The sequence below is a fragment of the Stegastes partitus genome, unplaced genomic scaffold (assembly GCF_000690725.1).
Source record: "Stegastes partitus isolate 25-593 unplaced genomic scaffold, Stegastes_partitus-1.0.2 Scaffold509, whole genome shotgun sequence".
NCBI lineage: Eukaryota > Metazoa > Chordata > Actinopteri > Pomacentridae > Stegastes > Stegastes partitus.
Genome location: NW_007578240.1, coordinates 134,867 through 154,171, shown reverse-complemented (window position 1 = coordinate 154,171; position 19,305 = coordinate 134,867). Strand labels below are relative to the sequence as shown.

Sequence of the window (19,305 nt, the reverse complement as noted above, 5' to 3'; positions counted from 1 at the left end):
CTTTTCACAAAAGAATACTGAGAGTTTTTCTTTTTTTTTTAAGTTATGTTGTCATATGACAGTGTTAAAAGAAAACAGTGAGACATACTGATGGTCATTTCAAAGTAAATGTAGTTTGAAAACTGCAGTCCATACCACTGAACAAACATATCTAGCTTTCGTGACACACATTCATCGTTTTTGTTACATCTGTGTGCAGGTTTTTGTCGTCATATGTGATCATCAGGCTGTGTTACAGAACAGTAATGGAAAAATAACTTCCATACAGTGAAAAAGGTTTTCAAGACATTATGCCACTAATGTTGTTATAATCTTCTTTGTAGAGAGATAAAGTGGCTGAAAGGTATAATACTGAATGTATTTCAGTGATTAAATGCATTAAACACACTATTATAGAAATATATATATATATTCTTTTAACTTATACACTTTTTAAAAATGCACTTAAATTAAATAATGCCTAAGGCTTGGCCAGTCGGTTCAGATTAAGCTCAGCAAGTAAGAGTAACAAAGAAAGCACATGTTTTATGGTGCAGATGTTCAGAAAAAAACAAAAATACAATAACAGTTAAAAATAAAGATTTATAATATGTCATTGTTGCAACACAGAAAACATAAAATACAATACTTGAAAATCAATCTAATGCAAAAGAATTTTTTACCAAATAAGGCCACAGAAATCCCACCATCAAATAAATAATCCTTATTGCAAAGGCTGTTTTTAAAAAAAAAAAAACAAACTTTAAGTGCATGTCCCTAATGCCCTAAATCAGTTTGGCATGTGTCTTAGTTTTGACCTAGTTCTCGCTCATAAAAAAAAAAACAGTCCACATCTGTCGAACAGCAGGATCCAGCGTAATGTTCTTGTCATTCCATGACTTTGTTAGAGTGTCATACATGTTGTTTTTGGCAGAGCTCCTTCTTATTTGTAGTTTTCTTGCAGCAGCATCTTTAGAATCATTTGTAAAGAGCAAATCCTGGGATCAAAAGGCTGAGAGGTCCAGAGGATAACATTGTAGACCCAGTTGGGGCAGGGTAGTGTCTGTATTACAGGGAAGTTTCCTGCAACCATGACAAAGAATAAAAATACACAATCACTGAATGATTTTTTTCATAAGAATGACAGATTTGAGTGTAACCATTCCTGACACAGAGCTTGGATTCCAGGTGCTGATTTTGGTGACAAAGTAAAACACAAAGATGACCAAGACAATCGAAGGCCTGACCACTGTTTTAGTGTCCTGCTGGATGTTGGGTGTGTGTCCAAACATGAACTCCTTTTCTTTGTTAGATCTGCCAGACAGAATAAATGTGACTCAGAACTGAGCGTTATGTAGTGACTTAATACATTGATATAAGTTAGATACTGTACATTTGCTCTAACTGAGAGGTTTAGATATTGCAAAGGGCTCAGCAATAGTATCTTATATATGCATTAAATACAGACAGAGGCAACACCAGTCATCTCACAGAAGGGAGCCTGCATAGCTGTCAAACAGTGCAAAGTAATAATTACGATATCGCAGGGCAAAGATGAGGTTGATCACAGACGATGAGAGGCATGAATTTCCTAATATCCAGAACAATATTTAAAGTAATTATGTTTATCAAAGGGGCTGCAAGGTGGCGCAGTTGGTTAGCACTGTTGCCTCGCAGCAAGAAGGTCGCCGGTTCGCGTCCCGGTGGGGGCACCGGAATCTTTCTGCGTGGAGTTTGCATGTTCTCCCCGTGCAGCGTGGGTTCTCTCCGGGTTCTCCGGCTTCCTCCCACACAGTCCAAAATCATGTTGAGGTTAATTGGTGATTCTAAATTGTCTGTAGGTGTGAATGTGAGTGTGCTTGGTTGTCTGTCTCTAAGTGTGGCCCTGTGATAGACTGGTGACCTGTCCATGGTGTCCCCTGCCTTCACCCTAAGTCAGCTGGGATAGACTCCAGCCCCCCCCGCGACCCTAGTGAGGATTAAGCGGTGTATAGATAATGGATGGATGGATGGATGTTTGTCAAAAAAATCCCCCTCCCCAAAATATGTATTCAGTCAACACATTAGGCAATGTGTCTGTATGACTTTGTACCTTTAAGGCGATCTTTAGTTCACTTCTTTAGGAAGGTTCTAGGTCCTGCAGAGGAACCACCACTCCCTGTTTCTCCTCTCAGGTCTTTGCTGTTTTTTCAGTATGTTCTTCTTTCTCTGCTTCTTCACCATGTCTGGAGAAACGTGCGTCTTTGTGATGAACGCCATGATACCGTTGCCTCCACGTGCTGGAACACAAGGGCACAACAGCCTGCAGCATGTGATGGACAAAGGAATGAAAAAAATACATAGCTCATCATGATGGCTCAAAAACACCAAGCATCACTGAGTAAACTGAGCTCTTGAATGACCTCTGACCCCGACGCTGCGCTGTTGAGCTTTTGCAGCATTTTACCAGAACTGCTGACTGGGATGGCCCCCGCTGCTAGATTAAATGCACCATGACAATGTTTCTGAAAGAAGAAATTTAGGAGCATAAATGTCTAAAAAGTGATTTAAACGGTGTGCACATTCAGGTCGCAGATTTGCTTTTAGTTTACCGTGATCGACTACAATAAATTATGCAATATTTTATGTCCATACTCATTAAACAGACATCAAATTGCTCTGTTGCCTGGAAGCCAATGACAGTGTAGATAACAATGACAGCATAGACAGAATTACAGCCATTAATGCTGAATATAATAAAACCATCTGACTCCCAAATGCTGCTAGAAGAAAATGAAACAATGCATTTCCAAATCAATGTTTAGTTGCGATGTGTTTTACATGCTGCTCCTTAAAATGCTGATGTTAGACTGAATGTTTACACTCCTGCAGGTAGTTACTTGTGTACATATGAAGCTGAAGCAGACCACCGTTGATCCCCACAGATAAGATTAGACGCCATATCAGCTCAACATACACTGCCATCCACAGTAGCATGTGCTTCCTGAACATGGTGGTAGCAGGAGAATGAGATGAGTAGAAAACTTGCATCCAACAATGCTGATCGCTTCACCAACTCATAGGGTCAAAAAATGACAATATTTTTATCATAATGTGTTACACCTACAACGCTAATGACAGGGTGAACGTTATTAGATATGTATGTATAATTTAATGAGACATAAATATGTCATGAATTCGATTTTGAGCTGGGGACTGGTGAGGTTCTTGTGATGTTTCAAGTTTGAAATCTGCCGCTGGTGCTTTCCAGTTAAAGTTTCTGACTGATAACATGGATATTCCCAGTTCAGTTTGCACAAACAGTACAAATTGTATGTCTGTGAAGATTCTCAGTCATCCAGGTCGTGGTTATCCTTGTAGTTTAATTGCAGCAACTGGACTTGCTTGAGTTTCATGAAGACGTTTCACCTCTCATCCAAGAGGCTTCATCAGTTCTGACTGACAAGTTGAGAGATACTTATATTCTTGAGGAGTCAGTCTTAAGAACTCTCCCCAGGAAGATGAAACTACATTCACATAGCCACAAAAGACCCTAAAGAACCCCATTGTGGCAGGGAGAGTCCTAACGACTCGCATAATGAGGGGGAGGAGCAACAAACCCCCAATTAAAACCAAAACTCAGGTGTTAATGGCTCCTAAAGAATATAAGTATCACGAACTCCCAACTTGTCAGTCAGAACTGATGAAGCCTCTTGGATGAGAGGTGAGACGTCTTCAAGGAACTCAAGCAAGTCCAGTTGCTGCGGTTAAACTACAAGAATACAAAATTCTATCATGTCACATTAACATGTTTAGCTGCTTCCAGGCACTCCCAGTACTTTGTGCAATGGACACTCAGTGGAACCAAAGCAGAGCTTTTTCCACAATGAAAAGCAAAACGTCTAATGTGAGATCAGAAAATTTCCAAGATATTTAAAAATATGGGTGTCCTGACCAAACAATCGTTCAGTCTGTACTTGCCCACACTGTAATGAGAAAAGTTCTGACCAGGAAAACAGGTGAAATATCATTCTGGGTGCACAAATGCCTGTGTAGAGGCTGAAAAACCTGTATTACACAGCGTCTGATTTAAAAAGCTATCACGTTTGGTCAGATATGCTACTTTTACGTGGCATCAAGAATCTGTATTGCCATGTAACTCACATTAATTAGATGTGCCTTGCTTTGATTCTTCTAAACATAGCAGATACAAAGCACGCTTCAAGCAGCACCCAAACATAACACCAACATTACAGCATCCACCACAACTCATCTCCTAGCTCGTCTATAGCTGCCGAAGTTTTCAGAAACGGTCCACTGGAGAGCTGTGTTTGTATTCTGACACTAGACCCACGGAAATGTGTGGAGAAACAAACCCAAATGAGTGAAAGCCCTCCTTCACCCAGGCACTGATGGTGTTATAGCACAAGAATGAAATGGGAGGTAATACCTGTAACAGAAAGGGTGAAAGTAGATTTACATCACAGACATTTCTTGTGATCTGTACTTGATTTAATTTACCAGACAATCGTGAAGAAGCTTAGCGTACTGCAAGTGTAGGGTACCACAAGGCATACTATCCATAACCAACTGGACTAACACTTGTCAACACCAGTTGAGCACAGTTTGACAGCAGCCCAAACTCCCGCTCTGTATTTCCATTTCTGTTTTGACTGATGAGAAAGATCAGGTACGACGCCTAGGATAAGTAAAAGAATCATAAAAGCATTGTAAGGACACACCAAGCTTAGATAACTGGAAAGGTAAAAGATGTGTGTATTGGCCGTGACACACCCTGTTTACTTGCAACTAATCAACTGTTAGATTAGTTTTCACCACAACTGGTTTATAGCACGCTGCACACGACCTTTGAATGTTAATATTGTATTCCTCATTGTTTTGTCTCCGTTTTTCTAATTGTCCTTCTAATGAATTCTACAAGGTCATCAATTTCCAGTCTTTCAAACCATGGCAAGTCATGCGAAACTTGCGCAAAAACCGTTAAGCACATAATATAATGGCAAAACTGAGTAATCAGACCTTTGATTGTCCCTATTATCAAGCGTGACGATGCAGGTGGAGCAGTTCAGAGCTGAAAGTTCACTCTGTTGTAAGGACTCCTTTAGATAGCAGAGATTTAAATCAGCTGATACTGAAAAGCAGAATGACACATGATTCTATGATCCTCATGAATAATAATTCTGAAGATTTCTTGACCTGTTGTGACCCGTGCAGAGGTGATGATTCTATTCAGATTCTTTTACACTACTTATGTCACTTTCAGTCGTTGCATAAACTACATTTTAACCACTTTAGGTTACATACAGGTTGTGTTTTAATGCCAGTGAGATTTGGGGAAATTATGTTTCCCAGTGTTGTCATTAAAACTCTTTACTGAAATCTGCCATAGTTGACGTAACAGAAACGAGACACAACAAGTGCTGCATCCATTTTAGTCAACAAGGTGGCCTCTTCTGTGATTGTGCCATAGTCATCAACCTTTGAAAAAATTGTGTTTTTATAACACATATGATCTGAACCTGGTACAGAGTTCGTCACGTGTTTCACCAGTGTTTTGATGATCCATGCAGTAGTTACTTCTTTTCTCTTCTGAAAGAGGTTCTACGGGGATGGTTCTTGCAGTCAGAAGATGCACAAAATTTCAGTCTAAAACAGATAGCAATTTCCTGCAGTGGCAAGCAGCACATTCATGCACCCTTAGACAGAAATGGAATCCTTTTGGTGATCTGTTAACCTTTAACTACGCGCTATCATCATGCCAAAAATCTTTAATCTGATAATGTGACGTTCTCGCCGACTGACTAATGTTGTCAAGCTGCCATGCTCAACTAAGATTGTGACTATTTTTAAACTGATAAACTCGTCCACGTTAACACCGTCACTGTGAGCACGTGACAAGGGGTGGTTGAAAAGTTAATAGAACGAGGTATATATATTGCAGCAGCAGACTACGCATTGTACTATTATGTTTCAGTATAGTTCCCATTTACCTCTATGAACCGAGCCCACTTTGCCTCAGACTGTCTATACCTTTAAAACAGAAGTCTTCAGTTTGGTTCTTAAACCATGCCTCAGTGGCAGCCTTGAGCTCATCAGGAAATCTGGTTCTGCGCAAATGTGACTTCAAATTTCTAAACAGGTAAAAATCATCTGGATGGGAGGACTATAGGCAGGACTGTAATCATCGTATACCTCAGCCAGCCACTGATGAATTTCTTTGGCATTTGATCCCTCTTTTGTGGGGAGCTTTACGACCGCCCTAAACTCAAAATGTAGGTTTTCCATCATTATTTGACTGTCATCAACATAGAATGTTGCCGCGAATCACACAAGTATGTTGTGACAAGTGAACTTGATGTGTTTGAACGAGTGAGATGTTGCATTGTCTAGATATGTAAAGACATTTTGTGTTACGCTTGGCTGAACACCCTGTTTGACAAACTTTTTGACCTCCCTTCGTAGCATTCTGACATTTAGCTCAGATCAACTGATACTTGGCTACATACAGCCTCACAGAGCAGCTGAAGCACACTGAAGATGCACCCTTCATTCCTGTTAAAGAGGGATATAAACGAGAAGACTTCTTTTTATCTGCTTGCTTCTTTTTCTCACAGCTTGAATCTATTTTGACCATTTGCAATTCCTGTTTCTGTATATGTTTAGTTTGTCTACGATCGCATTCTGTTTTCCACATTTTCAGACATGTCTTGTGTTTTTCAATCACTTCTAAATCCTTTGTTCTAATCCTGCTTTTCTTTCTCAGTTCATTTTCTTTTTCAACTAACTTGTTTTCAAGTTGTGTGATTTGATTTGGGCTCAATTAGCTGATAAATAAGAGGTGCGAAACAGGGAGTTTTATGAAAATGCTGCAGATTATGTATTCCGTAGTACAGTTTCTATATAGTAGTGACATTCCTGCTGCTCTGGCTGGCATGTCTGTGTAGCAATAGTGATATCTGATCACCTGTCAGGCTACAAGGCCATTGCTGTGTTTACATGTGATCATGTCATGAGGTAAAGTTCAAGGAATCAGTGAAAACACGCCTCATCCGCTCCATTAAGCCAGTCGTTGTTGTTTCATCCCTCCCTGTTGCATCAGTCATTTAGATCCTCCCGTCACTAAACGGCGTAAACTTAAAACCGCCTCCTCTGAGGTTAAATGGAAGATTGGCTCAAAAAATTCTATTTACAGCCATTAGACGCATCAGTAGTTCTCTGCAATAAAGTGGACATTTCAGCTTTATATAGCAATTTCCGTTCACCTGTAAGAGTTAATGTTTGACACAAATCCCTTTAAGTGCACAAATTAGTCTCACCGTGATGGTTTTATTGGGCTATTTTGCATTTCGGATTATGTACGCCTAGTGGTTTCTCTCTAGGTTTTATATTCTCGCACCAGATTCCTGTCCTTAAAAAAAAATACACCTACACTGATTTAAAGATGTGATTAAAGCAACATTTAGTACATTGTAATTTCATTTTTAAAACTATAGTGACATACAATTGACACTTACGACACATTCTAATTTGTATTTTCAAATGAGAACTTAAAATGCAATGCTCATCAATGTATTTAATTTTATTCTGCAAACACATTTAAAATTTTCCACTGCAAAGCCTTGTCTATCTGCATTTCAAGTATTAATTTATAAATGCTTACATTATATATTTATAAGTAAAAAAGAGCCTACCTCCTTCACGGCTGGAACCTCTGGACGTTACCCAGATGCCCACACAGGTGGAGCAGTTATTGGGCTTCGTTGTCCCCTTTGGGCCTCCTCTTCCTCCATCCTTCTCCGGGTACTGCTCTTTAAGCCCAGGTTTGGGTAGAACCAGTCTCATAGTCTGGTAATCTAGTCTACTGAGCCCAAATATAAGGCAGGCTTACTCATAAAGGGCTGGGAAGAGCCTCGGTGCAGCTGTCAGGGATCACGAGCGCTGATGGTATGCGAGACTGCGTTGTGCACGTTTCACCTTAGAGATTATCTCTCAGTGACCATCCTGATGCGACGGAGTGACCATGTGTGTCCCCATCATAAAATACTGCTGCCAGTAATCAATAGGATATCTGTATTAGGGTTTAATAGACACGCACATTTAGCTGAAATGTACCCTAATTTGTGTGATTGTGTTCATTTAATATAATTAATTCACCATGCGTCAGTCTGCTTTCATGCATCCAAAATCTTTACCTCATAATGTATTTCTGCGTTACGCCAGCATTCTAAAGTTGAATTTTAACGCAGTTTTTATGACGTTTCTCTACAAATTATTCACTACAGAGTGAATGTGCAGCATCCATAACTTAAAAAGTAACCTACTGGAAACAAGACAACATACCTTAAATGTGTGACTACAGACAGGAGCTTAGAGGTTTAGACAAGTTTTCCGCCACAATTACTGTCACGAAAAACTAGAATGTCTCTTAAGGATAAAATAGTTTGGTACTGACTCTGTAGCCACAGTGACTCTACCAGTAACATGTTGAGACCCTAAACCCTAAGAACACTCTAACTACGGTCAAGCATGGGGGTGACAGTATTGTGCTCTGGGGAAGTGTTGGTGCTAGTGGAACTTGTGCTTTACAAAAAGGAAATGGAATAATGCAAAGGAAGATACCAGCACAGTCTTCAGGAAACCCTAAGATCATCAGCCAGAAGGATGCAGCTAAGTGATTCAGCAAGACAATGACCCCAAATACGGATCAAAAATGATAAAGAAATCATTAAATCGGGCTTGAATTAGCGTTTTAGACTGATCTCCTCAAAGTTCTGACTAAAACCACATCAAGAACCTGTGGACTCAAAAAAAAATTGTGTTGAAAGCCACAAAATTCAGTTGAACTGCACAAATCCTGTTAATACCACGAAACATTTGCAAATTCTCTGATTCAAGATGATTTTCTGTGTTTATCTACAGCATCGAGGTGTGCCTGCAGATCATCAGCCAGAGTTAAGACAACACAGATGACCCCCAACCACGGTGGAGAAAGCACGAGAGCCGCTGATAAGATAGTAAGCGTAAGGAAGTGGTTGTCTGGGTTTATGGGGAACACTTTGCACTTTAAGCTTTCTTTTACGGCCTGTCGTTGATCTGAAGTGCACGATGTGTGGATGCTTTTCACCTTGGTTCATTAGAGGTTAAAAAATAGCAGCTTTCTGCCCTCCAGTGGTCCCAAGGAGGTGTTTGCCGATGGTTTCCTCACGTTTCATCTCCATTACGCAGTGCATTAACTGCTATAAACGGATGACGTCTGCAGCAACAGACCAACGACTGAGTGATGTGTTTAACAGTAAATAGACTGAATTTATACAGCACCTTTAACCACAGCATTTTATGATTTGCCTCTCGTTCATCCATTCACACACCATTGGGACATGATAGGAAGATCCAGTGGAAGGAGGTGAGCAACACTGTGGTTACTGGACAACCGGCCCTGCCAGGCTGAGGCCTGTAAAAACCTCCACTCTAAATTCACTGGTGTGGGTCAGTTTTTAGTCCTTGTCTGTAGCTGTTATTGTTTTGTTTTGTTGTCTTGTGATTACCAAATTACAACAGTGTAAAACAACATCATTTAATTATTACCTTAAAATGAACATCTGCAAAAAAATCAGACTTACTGTTACTTCAAACAAACAGAAATCTGGAATATTTCTACAGAGGCTTCATTTCAGTTACAGCGTGTATACTAGTATTTATACAGAACAACCAGTGGTGGAAAGTAACTAAGTACATTTACTCATACATAGGCTCTGTATGTAAGTACAGTTTTGAGGTGTTGGTATTTCTATTTTATGATACTTTGTACTGGGCTGCAAGGTGGCGCAGTTGGTTAGCACTGTAGCAAGAAGGTCTGCATGGAGTTTGCATGTTCTCCCCGTGCAGCGTGGGTTCTCTCCGGGTTCTCCGGCTTCCTCCCACACAGTCCAAAAACATGTTGAGGTTAATTGGTGATTCTAAATTGTCTGTAGGTGTGAATGTGAGTGTGCTTGGTTGTCTGTCTCTAAGTGTAATTTTTTTTTTCTGCTCATACTTAATTATGTACTTTTACTTAAGTAATATTTTCATGCAGGACTTTTAACTGTAATGGAGTTTGTTTATTTTGCTGGATCTGAACCTTCTTCCATCACTGAAAGCAACTACTCATGTCGTATTTAACAGTAAGGAAGCTGAAAAGAGCGCTTGTATTTGAACACTTTGACCACCAGAGGTCAACATTGGTCCAGATTGCTCTTTGACTTGCAGCAGAACTCTTCAGAGCAAATATTATTATAGCACAGTTACATAGAATTATTGAGCTGTAGCTGTGAGACACAATGAACATATGTGTGTACACTTTTATGCTTTTTTTTTGGTGTCCATAGTGGTGTCCATCCTGTAGTTCTGGGATGGCATCATCTGTCATCATTTCATATGTATATATTTGTGTTTCCTCTAAAATAAATTCATCACAGGATTAGTGCAGGTCATTTTCATATGGAGAGCCGCCGCTAAGCCGGAGACAGTGATCTGAAGGGAGGGGAGGAGGGAGAGATGAGGCGGAGGGGAAAATAGATACGGTGGGGTGGAAGAGGAGGAGGAGGAGAGGGGAGGGAGGCAGGGAGGTGGATTTACTGGGACTCAGACAGACAGCAGACCGGCTGTCCCAAGCTGCGCTGATCCTTCACTCTCCGGCACCAAAGCTGGAGTCCGCCTGCTGCCACCTGCCTCTCCGAGAATAACACGGTGGCATTAAAGAAGAAGAAAAAAAAAAAAAAAACAGAAAGAAAAAAGGCGAGATCCCGTGCCACATTTCTCGGGGCATCCACTCCCCTTCCACTCGTGGTCCTGCGGGAGGACGGAGACGGGCTGCGCGCAGGACGCACACTTGGCGACCGGAGGTTTGTTGTCGTTACCAGGAGCCAGAGCGCACAGAGCAGCAGAGCGGAGCCCAAAGCCGGTCCAGCTCTCGTTTAAAACCGGGCTGCCCCCCCATTCGGTGGAACCACTTGCATGGATGCACCATGGCCACGTTTGTCTGCAGGGTTCAGTTTTTAGATGACACCGATCCGTTCAACAGCACCAATTTCCCAGAACCGACCAGACCGCCGCTGTACACCTTCAGAGAGGATATCCCCCTCATCAACCAGCTCGCAGGCGTCCACCGGCTCCTCAAGGCTCCACACAAGGTACCAGTCTATTAACTAACCACATGGAAACAGACATACATTTAGAGCAGTGATCCAACACAACGAGATCACAGCTCTTCAAATGAATTAGGATCACTGGTGTTTTCTGTTTCTAATCTTATGACTACAGCAGAACTGCAGGAGGTTGAAGTTTCTCTCTTGCAAATAAACTTCCATAACCACCATTCAGAGGCTATTTTGAGAACACATGCAAGCACAACTGATTGGTTCTCCTTCCAGGGGAGTGAAACAAGGTTGCAAATGTTTGCCTCAAAGCCCACAGCAACATCAAACATGAGCTTCACTTGTTTTGGATTAAACATACCGATTTAATCCCATGTGGGCACACATTTGTTGCACTAAAGTGCCACTGAGCAAAAATGCTGGCCCACCTCCAGCTCCAGTAAATCTCAAATCACACTTTTGACCTCTCTGTTGAGGGGAAATCCCCCCTCCCTCAAAAAAAAAAAAAGAAAAAAGATCCATCCCTGTCTCTAAAGTGGTATTCAGTGAATAAACCTGCTGTATTTTTGCACTCTGCTTCGCTTGTAGCAGTGACAGGTGGTTGCAAATGCATCGGTGCAACTAGATCCATCCCGAGTTGCATCATTCATCTTGTGTCGGTCATGATGCCACCCAGCAACCCAGATCACAGATGATCACATTTTAGTCAAAATCATCAAAATGTGATGGGTGTGACTGGGAGGAAGAGTGAATTTAAAGCAACCCAGAAAGCAACACATTCCTTACTGACAAGGTTGACTCACAAACAGCTGAGCACACCCATACAAGTAGAGCAAATACTTACAGATGCTACACAGTTCAACTTGAAAATGTAGATTGAATAGAGAATAAAAGTGAAGACACAGAATGAAAAGAAAAAAAAATTCTGCTGGCACGCAGCCCTGACAGCAAACCAGCGTTCAACAAGCAGAGCGGTTTTCCAAACCAGTAGATCTTTTGCTTGCCCCATCTTTAAAAACCACAAAACAAATGAAAAATGGCCCGCAGCACAGAAAAGCTTATGATTACAACCTATGCGTGGACAGATGGCGCAGCCTGCGTTCGTGTTTGCAATTTTGTTCACATCAGCAGGAAGGCTGCGCGCAACGGCAACTGGATATTGCGCTTAGATTATAGGGATGAAACTGAATGGTTGCAAATTTGCCCGCCAGACTGTCCAGATCTGAAAGTCGGCGCTTATAAAGGCTCGAGTGTTATTATATTATTGGAAAATGTCAGCTTTTGACTATTCCCGTCGCCTTTTTCTGCGTCACTTCTTAGCCTGCCTTTGTTAAAACGCTCTTTGTCTGGTCTTGTTTTAACCTTCTGTGCTCTTCTCTTAGAAAAGCCTGCTGTGTTATTATGTTGTGATGGCAGAGCTCTGTGTATATCTGGCCGGGCTGCATGTAAAGTATAGGTCACTTGTCCCAGAATTCCTGCGGCCGGGGCCTGGATCCCTGCGACACTTTGTTCTCCTCACTTTTGGGTGCCGCGGTTTTCCTGACCTCGTCCACCATCTCCTCTTCCACCTCTCTGACCACGCTCCAGTTTGTACACTCAAAACACACACACATAAGGTTAGAAGGGGTTGCCAAGGCTAAATCAGTGTGCTACTGGTTTGTGTGCCTGGGATGTGTCATTTTGTCCAAACAAAGAAGTTTCCTTTTGATTCTCACAGAGGAGATCATCACTTTTTTCCCCCCTCCTTTTTTTTAGGCCTAAAAAAGGCTTAAGCTCATCAAAATGTAGAGATCAGTGAGTTAAATTAGGTAATAAGACACCAAAAATGACAGATGTGCAGCTCAGTGCAAGAAGCTTCACCATCACTCAGAACGCTACGTTTCTGCAGTGAAAAACCTTCCAGTCCCTGAAAAAACAATAAAGCCCAGACTTCACAGCTTAACTTTTATTTCATTACCAAAGGGCTCCCATTAAAGCAACATCGGGAGATTTAATGGCCGTGTAGAACACACCCTCCCCACGTTTCCTTCAAAGAGCACGCTGCCTCTGCGGCTCGGATTTTGACACACACACACAAAAAAAGTTCTTACAAACTTGTCGTCTAAGTTACGTAAGGGTATCGTTAGCCGTCGACCCACGGTGATCGCCAGCAGGCTGGGTGTTGTTTTAACATGGAAGTAATTACCCCCCGATCCTCCCTTCTATTTCTTCCCTGCTCTGCTCTTCTGGGAGAATTTGATTAAATGAGTGCAAAGTATACTAGACACTAAGTGTTTCGCTGGCCGGTTCCTGGAGCCTCGAGCCGCGAACAGCCTGCGGTTCCTTCTGGAGACGCCGCTCAGCCACGTCCAGCGTGATGTGTTTTGTTATGTTATTACTCCGATTACCCAAACCAAGTGTTTTAGGAAAGAGACACCCTTTGGAGGGCGAGCTGCTAACGTATTGTGTTACGAAGGGATCGCTTCTTGCTGTCCAAGCAGTAGTTGTGTGATTGAGTAATTTGTGTAGATAAAGCAGAGCGGCAAGAAGGCAGCTGGAGGTGATGGAGCTCCGTCTGTCTGGGTGGGATAAAGAATTAGAAAGACACACTGATAGTTAAGCAAAAATGCATTTTTTCTACGCTATGATAACTTGACAGCCTTGTATATAAAAACGAGCTTTTCAGGATTTTTTTCAGGAATTTTTTGGTATTTATCTTCATTTCATGGGCTTTTTCCCAAAGACTGTATAAAAGATGGACGTAGCTACCGTGACGTCACCCGTTGGTTTCTGCACTGAGAAAATGAAGCCAGGGTTTTGCTACTTCCTGGTTGACATCTTGGATTTTTGGAGCCAGTGGCAAAAATCGTCAGAGGGGGGCGGCGCCATAGGAGCAGCGATTGGTTAGACGGATTGAGAGGCGGGCCCTCTCTGTCCGCCCACATTTACCGCCTTCTGCTCGCGTCATCTGTATGGTCGCTGCCGACTGTTAATCAAGCCAGCCACGCCCCTTGCCCCGCAAAATTTTGACAATTTTTAAAAAATTCAGTATTGATTTATTTTCAGATTGGCCACCTGATCTCTGGACTTGACCATGAAAACTAATAAGAAAAAATCCTGAGCTGGAGGAATGCAGTATTTCATGATCTGTGATCACTTCTTTTCCAGTTCAAGTCTATGGGAGCCAGGGCTTTTTGGAGCCAGGACTAGTGGACGTAGTGATATTGCAGGTTTTTGACACTTCCGGGTTGGCTTCATTTTTCAGGGCCGGTTGCTACGTCCATCTTTTATACAGTCTATGCTTTTTCCCCCGTCAGATTCTCACTTTTTCTCATGGTGACTGTGGTTCAGTGGGTTGTCTTGCAAAACTGGCAGTTTGATTCACATGTTGAAGTGGGATTTTGCAAGATCCTGAAGCCCAAAGACAGGCACTTTGCATGGCAGCTCCATCAGCATTGGTGTGTGACTGTGTGATTGTGTGAATGGGAAGCTTGAAAATGCTGTTGAGTAACGCTAAGATAGGAAAGTGCTACACTGTAAAACAATAAATAAATAAATTGTGACAATTTGGAGGCAAAGGTGCCAGAAAAAAATACATCAAAAACTGTGATATGCTGTAACATGTAAGAATGGTAAACTATCTGTAAAACATTGTTTGCTGATTTAAATACAGTCAAACAGTGTAATTTTACAGTCTAATAAATTCAGAGTCAAAGTAATAAAGAACACATTACTATTTGAAAAAACACAGATTTTCGATGTGGACATTATGTGTGGTTTTGGTCTTTTTTCTGTAGTCAACATGTAAATTATTATATTTTTTCTGAGATTTTGTAGGATACTACATGTATTTTAACATCACTGGAAAAAAATTGTAGTATATTAGTTAAAAAGAACTACTTACCCTTTTTTAGTCCTTAGTATAGCCATTTTTTCCCTTTAAAATAATGGCAAAAATTAGCAAAAATAATTTTTTCCTGATTTAAATACAGTAAAAAAAAGAAAAATGTAATATTGCAGTGAAATGTTGTTATAAAAAAGAGTTTTCATGTGGACATCATTTACACTTTTGGCCTGTTCTTTTATTATTTACTTGTAAATGAACACTTGTATCTAAGATTTTTCCTCGATATAAGCTGTAATTTACCAAAACAGGGAAAATCTGTAAAATGTCAAAAACTGTTGAAAGATTTGGGTGGAATATTGTTTAAAAAAATGCTGAATAATGCAAACAGATTGGCCTCAAGAACTGCTTTTGTCTTATTCATGCATTAAAAAGCGGGGCAGTGGGACGAGGCATGATTAACCCCTCCACCCCTCCGTGCCTCAATCTGAGATTTACCAAATCTCACATGCAGGAAAATAAGAATAACAACAGCATCAAACTTAGGTTTAATACCTGGTGTGGCTGGAGATAAAGTACACAGATTGTCCTTAAAGTATCATCACTTTTGGAGCCACGCTAGCAGCCAAGCAGCCTCTAGAGACAGCAGTTTGATCCGGTCTATATTTGCTTCAAACACAATGAATCCCTTTGACTTTTCTGATCCCCTGACTTTTTCCTCGTGTGTCATTTTGACGTTAACATTTGTGGTTCTGACTGAAATGTCTGGACAGCTTCTAAAAATTCATCTCCCTCTCGCGATGAATTGTAATGACTTTGGTGATCTTCTTAATGAGTCATCGTGCCAAAAATGCCGACACTTATGTTGTAAAATTTGCAAAAGTAAAGACATCCCCATCGGCCTGAACTCCACACCGTGTTCTCATTTACAAATGTTTGCTTTGCATGCTAAACTAAGCCGGTGAACATGTTGGCATTATCATAGCGCAGCGAGGGGAAGATCCAATGATTGTCTTTTTCCTGAGCTGCCTTCAGGAAAGACTCTTATTTGTTGTATTTTGTAGAAGTTGTTTCTATCAGTGGTTTAAAAAAAAAACTACGACAGCATTTTAATAATCCAAAACAATTAGAACTGCAATTAGAGACAGTGACAGTGTTTTCCTCGTGGATTAGCTACTGTATTTGGCACAGATGGATTAATGTTGTTGTGACAGACGAAGGGGAAACTGGAGCGGTACCCAAAGTCACCTTGGGTCACGATGGTGTGTGATTACTTCTGGGATTGCCTGAAAAACGAACGACTTCTTAGATTCTCCTTTGTAATATTTCGGCCTTGGCAGTGTCCCCCTTCAACTCCGTGCCCTTGCGGACACACCCACCCCGGAGCTCCTGTGTGCATGCTGCCTCAGAACAGAGTAAATATAGCAAGGTTATATTTATGCTGTGAGTCCATCCGACAGTCCGTCTCTCTGTTTCCGACTAAAAGGAGGGACAGACAGAGAGCAGCAGCAGCGGGTCTTGTGATCTGCGGTCCGATGCTGGCCAGAAAGTGTCGTCAAGCATTTTGAATGGATGGCCGAGTATGTGTGTGTGTGTTGGGGGGCATTTGGCAGCACACCAGACCCCAAGCTAGGTTAAACCCACCGATACCACTGAGCCGCTAAATGCCAATGCGTGACTCTGATCTCATTCACCTATTCATACATGAGCGGCTTTAACAAGAAGCTGCAAAACTCTTGAGTGGATTGTTGCAACGTAATGATGTGAGTTGCTTGTTTTATGAGCTGTCCCCGGGATGGCTGCTCGCACCTGCTATCAACTTGTGACTGTACTCATAAACATCAATGCCAGCCGTGTGCAGATATATTGCTGCGCACCTGGTCTCGAACTCAGCAGGGTTTCCCGTTACACAGCAGAGTGGGTCAATTTTGAAACAGGCCAGCTCTGCGATGTTGCCATAGATCATGGCACGGGCGCAAGATTGATCTGTTCTCGACATGTTGAGCTCAGAATCAGCACATATCAGCCACGTGCAGAGGTGTGCACGTGTTAAGAATGATTCAAACATGGTAAAGTTTCATATTGCACACACTTTAAGCGATTTTGAAGTGCCGTATTCTCACTGATGTACTAAAATCTGTCTGTGTTCCACTTCATGTTCTGCAGCCTTTATTAGCAGTTAATTCCCAAAACAGCTTTGTAATGCCGAAAGCTGTGGATGCTTGTTGGTCTTTTCACACACCACTTGTGTTAAAATCCCTGCTCTGTAAACTGGCTTTACTTTACAGGCTCAAGCTGTTTGAGACAAGGGTGTGAAACATAGACACAGACTAGGGGCATTAGAAAAAGTGAACCCAGAGGCTCATTCCACTGAGTGTTTGGTGTATATACATCACTGCAGAGGAGATTTCACGTGGCATTACATACCTTATGTAGGTATAAACTTGTTGTTGTTGTGCTTAGTTTTGTTCAGTTCAGTTCAATTAAACACATGATCTTAATTCACATTCATTTTATTTGTTAATACTTTTGTAATAAAAGCGGTTTCTTTCTGTCTCTGCGCAGCTCGATGACTGTGCACTTCAGCTCTCCCACAATGGAACCTATCTGGATCTGGAGTCGTCCCTGGCTGAGCAAAGAGACGAGCTGGAGGGTTTTCAGCAGGACGACACAGGGTGAGACACCCTCGCATTTATACCCTTTATAGAAAACAGACCTGTGTTCTTACGCTCTCGATCAATCAAAATGTGCCCAATAAGACGAAATGATAAGCCCCCCCCCGCCCTCGCTTGCGCACATATTTCCTGAGTTTCTTCATTCTTATGAAATGGGACGAATCACAAGCTGCTGGATGCGGATTTCTTGGAAGAACAAGTTCATGGAAAGTATGAAGCGCTCTGGAAAGCAGGACAGATGTGCCCTGCCCTTAGCGGCAATGGCTCTTCTCTCACTGTATTTATTTTAATAATTAATTTTCTGCTGATCTTTGTGGCAAAGTCGCACATGCAGTTCACTCTAAACCCAAACAATTCATTGATTTCAAATGAAAATGACAATCTAAAACAATAAACAAACTACAAAGGCTGCAATTTAAGATACACATTATGCAGTGCATCTGGATTTATTTCTTTTTTATTATTATCATTATTACTTTGTGATCACAGAATGCACAATAATGCTCCCAAACAAGATGTGACCAAATGCATTCATGTCAGAAATTATTTTATAAAGATTTTTTCTTATTTATCTCTTTTTTTGTTGATTATTATAACCATGTATTCAACTGAAGAGAGTCATTGTTTTTGCGATAACTGGTTGATCTAATATACCATTTCAAAAATTAAATACATACATTTGAAGCTATTTATATCTATATATAGAAAACTGTTCAAGTTAGGAAACCATACAATTAGGCAACAGACCAAATAAAATCTTGTGATATTATAAAACATGACTGAGAAGTTGCTTAATTAATAGATTGCTGAAAATACATAGACAGGAAATGTCGCCCACATTTGTTTTCATAATTATGCTTTTGGGACATTTTCTGCTTTCACATATGTAACGTCAATGCTAACCTCCAAGACAGCTCGTTAAAGTAGGACTATTCGCTAAGAAACCAAATTAAATTCACCAATTTTACAATACAGGTGAACCTACTTTACCTCACATTACTAACTACATGATTGCTGCTGTTGCTGCAAACGTAACTTAGCTAATTCGCTGTATAACAAACAGGGGGAACATCACAGCTTCAGCATGCACTTTGCTGTCAGCTGATAGCCGTTTGTATACACAAAGCACGGTCACATAGAGTGTACACTGTTAGCTGGCTGCGTATGCATGTGTGTGTGACAGTGTGGGTTTGTGGCCAGTCGTGGTATGTTGATCTGTTTGGGACAGGGGGCGACAGCGTGATAAGTGATGGCAGACCCACAGAGCCGAGCTGTTCTCTGTGTCTGTTTGTTTCCATGTGTACGTTTATTTGTTTGTTCCTGAGTTTCTTTCCGGTGCGCTTGGTGAGCCGTGGGGACAGATGACAGACAGGTGAATGAAGGTGTGTGTTTCTGAAGTGGCTGAGATGTTGAGGAACTGGTTGGATGGGATGGGCTCGTCTGTTTTGAATCGACAGTCGGAAATGAATCGCATATTTAGTTTGGGTTTGACCCCTTCTCGACAAAACGTCACAAAGGTTGAGGTTGGACCTGTCCTGCCTTCCTCCATTGGATGAACACTGTTTATATAGTGTCAGAAATGAATAAACAAATCAAATGTTCAGCCTCACATCGCATATTTTATTTGTGCCTTAAAGTCAGGAAGCTCCAACAGCATCTCAGAAACAAAGGATCAAGTCATGGGTGTGAATTTTGA

General features: G+C 41.4%; 1 protein-coding gene across 3 annotated transcripts in view; it reads left to right on the top strand.

Moving 5' to 3' along the window:
• Positions 1–10,587: 10,587 nt before the first annotated feature.
• The window catches only part of fhod3a (formin homology 2 domain containing 3a), a 58,276-nt gene continuing 49,558 nt past the window's right edge, over positions 10,588–19,305 (top strand). For all 3 annotated transcript variants that reach the window (XM_008287607.1, XM_008287606.1, XM_008287608.1), the window contains exons 1-2: positions 10,588–11,147; positions 17,500–17,609. In XM_008287607.1, coding sequence (XP_008285829.1) covers positions 10,983–11,147; positions 17,500–17,609 — 275 coding nt within the window. In that variant the 5' untranslated portion in view covers positions 10,588–10,982. The remainder of the gene's footprint in view (positions 11,148–17,499; positions 17,610–19,305) is intronic.